Source organism: Desmodus rotundus, chromosome 10 (assembly GCF_022682495.2).
Source record: "Desmodus rotundus isolate HL8 chromosome 10, HLdesRot8A.1, whole genome shotgun sequence".
NCBI lineage: Eukaryota > Metazoa > Chordata > Mammalia > Chiroptera > Phyllostomidae > Desmodus > Desmodus rotundus.
In genome coordinates this window covers 4,029,955-4,035,954 of record NC_071396.1, presented here as the reverse complement: position 1 = coordinate 4,035,954, position 6,000 = coordinate 4,029,955, and the positions used below count along the sequence as shown (strand labels likewise).

Genomic DNA, 6,000 nt, shown 5'->3' with positions numbered 1-6,000 from the left:
CCAGGTCAGGGGTGTGGTGACCAAAGCCTGTCCTTGCAGTGCGGATCCACTCTGGACAGCACTCCCTTCCAACCCAAAGCCACTCATACCCCCCATGCCCACTCAGACTGAGACAATGTAGACAAGCCAGTGACCCTCACCTGTACCTCTGTCTTTGAGTTGTGGGAGGAAATCAGAGACTCCAGGGCCCTGGGGGAAAACGGACACACGCAAGAGGACACTGCAAAATCCACACAGGGAGTGGCCAGGCAAGATGATGTTTTTTCATCAAGGAGCAATGGTTATTCCAGGACCTGCTGTGTATTGAATTGATATCTTTTCCAGCACAGCAAGGCCACCCTTAAGCCGACTGAATGTCAGTTTAAAATATCAAGTAATCCCAAGTTGCTCTAATTCAGGCAGTTTGTAGTTCATGTTCTCTTAACTTTCCCATCGGCATCTTGGAACAGATCCTTTCAAATTCAGCCCTTTGGGGTTGGTGGGGAGGAACGGGGCTGGCATGGAAAAAGTCATCCTGTACGGAATGGAGGGATAAGACCCCACATGGGTGGCGTTTTGATGATTTGCTATATGCTTTCACCTGATTCTCTTATTAACTCCATTTACGCTATTGCCCAACTGTTGCTGTGATAAGGTGCTAAGCTGACCAAGGTCAAAGAACAGCAAACAAAAGTGGTGCCCAGGACTGATCTCTGCTGCCTTCGGTCTTTTCCAGTATGCGAATTTACCCAAAACCTCAAACTTCACCCTTCCAAAGGGGCTTAATCTCTGAGAGCCAGGGGCCGTTTGCTAGGCTTGAGTCGGGCCTCCATTGGAACACCATCCTAATGTTCTGCAAGACTTTGGCTAAGCTCCGTCCTCGCCAAAGCAGGAAGCCCAGAGCCTTTGGCCGCATTCAGCACGCGCTCCAGGGATGTGAGCGTGGACTCTCCGGGCAGGTGCGCGCGCACCTGTCGATTGCGGTGTGCGCAGCGGGGTGGTGGTGGGGGGACGGTGGAGGGGGGGGACGGTGAGAGGGGTTTTGCAGTACGTTCTCCTTGCGCGTGCGCCCGGCGAGGATTCCCGTCCGTGCGTCGTACGTGGGTACGGGGTTTCTGCGCCGCGAGGTTCGGGTCGGGAGTCGGCCCCGTGCCGGGCGGAGGTCTGAGAGGGGCGTGTTTCTGGGCGGTGGGCACGCCCCCTGGTGGCGGCCGCGCTGTGCTAGGGGCACGCAGTCAGGCGTTCTCCGCGGGCAGCCGGCGGCGGGGCCTTGCCTCCTAGCGCGGGGTCCTTGGCGGCCTGGGCGGCTCCTGCCCCTGTTGCTGGCGTAGGGAGCACGGCAGCGAGCGCGGCTGTAGTTAGCTCGCGGCGGCGGCGTTGGCGACGGCGGAGCAGCCGCGGGCGAGGGAGGCGACAAGCGCAGCCGGAGGCGAGCGCGGCGGCGGCGGCGGCGCTCCGGGCCCGGGGCGGCGAGGGGGCGGAAGATGGCGGACGTGCTTAGCGTCCTGCGACAGTACAACATCCAGAAGAAGGAGATTGTGGTGAAGGGGGACGAAGTCATCTTCGGCGAGTTCTCCTGGCCCAAGAACGTGAAGACCAACTATGTGGTCTGGGGGTACGTCCGGCCGGGCTGCGGCAGGCGCGGGGTGGCCGGGCAGAGTCGGGCGCTCGGGGCGACCTCGGTCCTGGCCCCTCCCCCCGTGCCGCTCGGGGGTGGGAAAAACGGGGGCTCTGGGCGAAAAGTTTTTCTCTGGAGCCGAAGTTGCACTTTTAGGTGGGGATGTGGAGGAGCCGCTTTGGGAGCGGTGCATCCCTTTCAGTGTCTGGGCAGCGTGTGACTTCCCGGATCCTCCGAGCTACCTGCGCGGGGCGCACCGGCTGCCCCCGGGACGCCCCCCTTTTTTTTTTTTGTTCTTGACGTTCCTTTCGTTTCGCGCTGTCCTGGGATACGAGTGTCTCCGCTACCCTCGCAGCGCCTGGTGGGTGTCTCATGCTTCCGCGGTTCCCTTAAGAGAGGAGGGGACGACCTTTGCGGGGTCGGGACTTGGTCACTTTGGGAGAGTCCTGCAGGTTGTGCTGAAGGTGAAGGAAGGAGTTTCCTAAGGGAGCAGGGACTGGGGAGCTCCTAGAGGGAAATAGATGATGTGATTTCGGGAAACGTGCTTTAAAGAGAAATGTTTTGGGTTGTCGATCCACGTGGGGTGTCCTGACTTGACGTCGTGAAGAAAGTATATAGAGAGAGTTCGGGGAATCGTCTGCGCCTGTCTAGGGATGTCTGTCTCGTTGGCATTAATTGGAACCTGAGGCCAGAACGTCCCTGCCCGCCCGCTTCGGGTGAACGGGAGTCGTGGGCTTTGTGAAGAGTCGGTGAGATCCAGGGGAGATGGAGTCTATTGGTTGGGTTCTGTTTTTGCTTTTTGGCCTCCAGGGCTTCCGATTTAATTAGTTTTATGGCATGTTGGTGAAACGACATTATTCTGATATTCCTGTGTGTGTGTGTGTTTCTTTCCAGACTTGTACAGACAGAATTATATTTGTTTGGAGTTTTAACCGATTTTTAGTTTTTTTTTAAAACATGGTGAAGGAGTTTACTCGGGCTGCAGAGCGGTTCAGCCTGAGAAATAGGAAAATTCTTAGGACCCTGGTCTCTGCCTGGAAGGAGATTGACTTAATCAGGCACTATGATCTTGGGGTGTTGGGTTTCATAGATGAATGTTTGGTTTGTGGACATGTTACAGATTTCTCTTGAATACATGAATGAGTAAATGAATAAGCTTTAACGAATGGATGGGAATTCTGAGGTTGAAATGGTGGGTTAGGTCTTTCAGGACCAGGGAACCGGATGCTTAAAAGGCCTGGTAGCCAGAGAGGAAACATTTTGACACTCAGTGAAGCCAGAGTGGAGGAGTGCTTAGGATAGTAGACTTCAAACTTGTACAACAGTGAATCACACCAGTAAATATATTTTCATTTACTGTTAATTTGTGCGCATGTGCAAATATGTATATACTTGTAGCATTCAATGATACATTATTGCATGTGCTGCATTCTGTTACTTTGCTTTTCTCTACCATAAAAAAGCCCCAGTTGTTACCCATATATTAGATTTCATAGTACGATAATTGACAGTGATGTGTGGTTTGAAATATATCCACTGAGAGGAAAAGTGGAAATAAAGTCTAAAAATTAGGTTTGGGGCTGATTATACTGGTGTATTCAGATGAATTCAAATACTCTGGTGTTTGTAAGGGGGGAGAGTGTGGTAGGAAGGGTGGGACTGGCCACTAATATTGCTGAGCATTGAAGAGCTTGTACCCCCAGATGACATTGTTTTATCACAGGTAGAATTCATTTCATTTTACATCGGTGGTGAGGGATGTCATAAGAATTACACCTCTGAAGTTCATTGTTGTTTTTACTGTGAAAATGTTACTTGGAAGACGTAGTAGGATCAATTTCTTACAAGGTTAGCCTCCTGCAGTAGTCTTGCTTCTAATCAGTTTGATTCTTTTATGGATCCTCTCCAATGTGTTACTAATTAGGTTTCTCTATTGAACAAGCCCAGAACCCAATTTGGGCCAAACTGTGAAAAGTGTATAGTAGCCTAAGGTATATATAAATATTGTGTGCTTTCCTTACCAACTGCTTTTTGTCCTTGTCTACCTTTGTGTTCCTTTGGCGCTAAGGACGGTTCCATTTATTAGATTCCATACTTTGTGTGTATTTCCTTTTTTTAAAAAAAGATTGTATTTATTTATTTTTGAAGAGGGGGAAGGGAGGGCAAAAGAGAGGGAAAGAAACATCGATCCCCTATGCACCCCGAGCACTCTGACCCGGGACCCAACCAGGACCTTTGCTTTGCAGGAGCGTGCCCACCCAACAGAGCCACACCAGCCAGGGCACTTTGTGCGTGTTTTCATTAGCTGTGTTAAATCCATTGTTGGAGAGCAGAGTGGGATAGGTAAATTAATACATGTAGTTAAGCTCAAAGAATTGAATTAGAATTATGAGTAAAACTCTTGTTATACTTATTTCAGGACTGGAAAGGAAGGCCAACCTAGAGAGTATTACACATTGGATTCTATCTTGTTTCTACTTAATAATGTGCACCTTTCCCATCCTGTTTATGTCCGACGTGCAGCCGTAAGTAGAATTCACTTAAGTTTTTTTATTTAATTGAGTGTTGGTATCATTTGGCATGGATAAGTTCCCTCTTGGATCCCAAATCGAAAGGATGAAACGGTTGTATTAAAATATCCTGGTGGGTTGTGATTATATTACTGTGATTTATGGACATTTTTTACATGTAAAATGTGGGTGGTGTTTACAACAACAAAAGTTTTGGCCATTTGTAGGGATATTTTTAATAATTTATGTGTCTATGGAAGGACCCCAATGTTCAGGACTCAAGTTTAATCTCCAGAAAACTTTTTTGACATCAAATAGAATTAAGACTAACAGGCAACTTTTAAAATTAATTTTTATTGAGTAAACTTTTCAAACTTTATTGATAAGTTTATTTTTAGTTTTGCCTGATTTCTGCGTTTCAGAGTCTGAACACTGCTTTTATGAATGAGATGTACATACTTAATATTAAATTTGTATTGAAAAAATAATACAGAGGGTAAAACTACTTGGGATTTGGGGGAAGAGTGGGATGAAATAGCAGCATATCTCTATAGAGCTGTGTTAACTCACATTGGACCTTTAAAAGTGAGTTTGGCAGTAACTAGAATGTTTTGTTGGGTATATCCATTCATTTCGAGGTAATACAGTTGCTCCAGGTTCTTGGTTTAGATTTAGAAATTTTGCTTCTGGGGAATGGTTGTAGCGTATAACGAAGGGGTAGCTCTGATTGTTTCTGATGCCCTTAACACCCTTGGTCACGTAAGATTTAATTTTTGTTTTTCTTAATTTGACACATCAAAAGGGCAGGATGCTAAAATTCTGGGGTTCTACAGTTTTACTCTCCTAACCCCTCTGTGTTATTTGCTGCTTCTTCTGAGTGGACTCTTTCTGACATGTTTCCCTGACCCATAGTTCATCTCTTATCATCCAGGGTTGTATGCAGAGTGCTTGGTACAGTGGGATTAAATCAACGCGCAGTATGCGATAGTTACCAGAGATACTAAGGGCTCTTGTTACTTCAGTGTTGCTTATGTGAAGCGACAAAGGGATTCCAGCAGCCACCAGTTTTTCCTGTACTCTGTTGTTTGTTTACATTATAAAAATGATGTGGAAATGGTGGTAATTATAGGATTTATTGAGTTCATGGCCTGTAAATGACTTCTGCCTAAAGTATACAGGTTTATTTGTTTTGCTCACCTTTTTATAAATTGCTAGTGTAAGAGGTTAAAGGAAAATTACCCATTTTACCAAAACAGATATTTTCAAGATTTAATTTTTTTACACCTTTTTTCTGGCATATATAATTTCTCCTTACTGAAGGATAAAAAGGAAATATGTAAGGTAGGAAATAACTGCCATTAACATTTTCCTATATAATTGTCTACATTTCCCCCCATGCCTAAACAACGCATACCTATTGCTAATTATGAAAACTTAGTTTTAGTGGTTATTAGTTTTTTTTGAAAGAGTTCAAGTAGACTATTTTGAGGCCGGTTTGGGTGTGAAAAAAGAAAGTCCTTTGGAAGCATTGCCTGACATGCGCAAGCACTTGGGACTAGAGACATCTGCCTCAAAGAGCACACAAACCATCATGAGCAAAGTTAAAAAATAAATACTTAGAGTAAGCCAAGGGAACCAGAAAGACTCAAACTAATATTTTATAGCATTGTTGTTTTATTTCTAATGACTGCCATTTTTATATCATACTTAAGTTTCAAGAGTAGAGTTATCAAAAATTAACATGCTTAAAGTTTTTAAAGATTTTTAAAAACTAAATCTAAATCTTTTAATCTAAAGTTAGATTCTTTTAGCCTAGTCATTTTCTAAAAATATCCTAAGAAAATGTTATCAAGTTATGTTGGAATAAAATTCAGATATTATATATTTTACCAA

General features: G+C 45.4%; 1 protein-coding gene across 2 annotated transcripts in view; it reads left to right on the top strand.

Annotated features, from left to right (window-relative positions):
• The first annotated feature begins 1,132 nt into the window (after positions 1 to 1,132).
• Positions 1,133 to 6,000, top strand: part of CDC73 (cell division cycle 73) — an 82,359-nt gene continuing 77,491 nt past the window's right edge. Inside the window, exons 1-2 of one of the 2 annotated variants that reach the window (XM_053912375.2) lie at positions 1,133 to 1,594; positions 4,017 to 4,122. In XM_053912375.2, coding sequence (XP_053768350.1) covers positions 1,464 to 1,594; positions 4,017 to 4,122 — 237 coding nt within the window. In that variant the 5' untranslated portion in view covers positions 1,133 to 1,463. The remainder of the gene's footprint in view (positions 1,595 to 4,016; positions 4,123 to 6,000) is intronic. The other variant, XM_053912374.2, reaches the window with a different exon arrangement.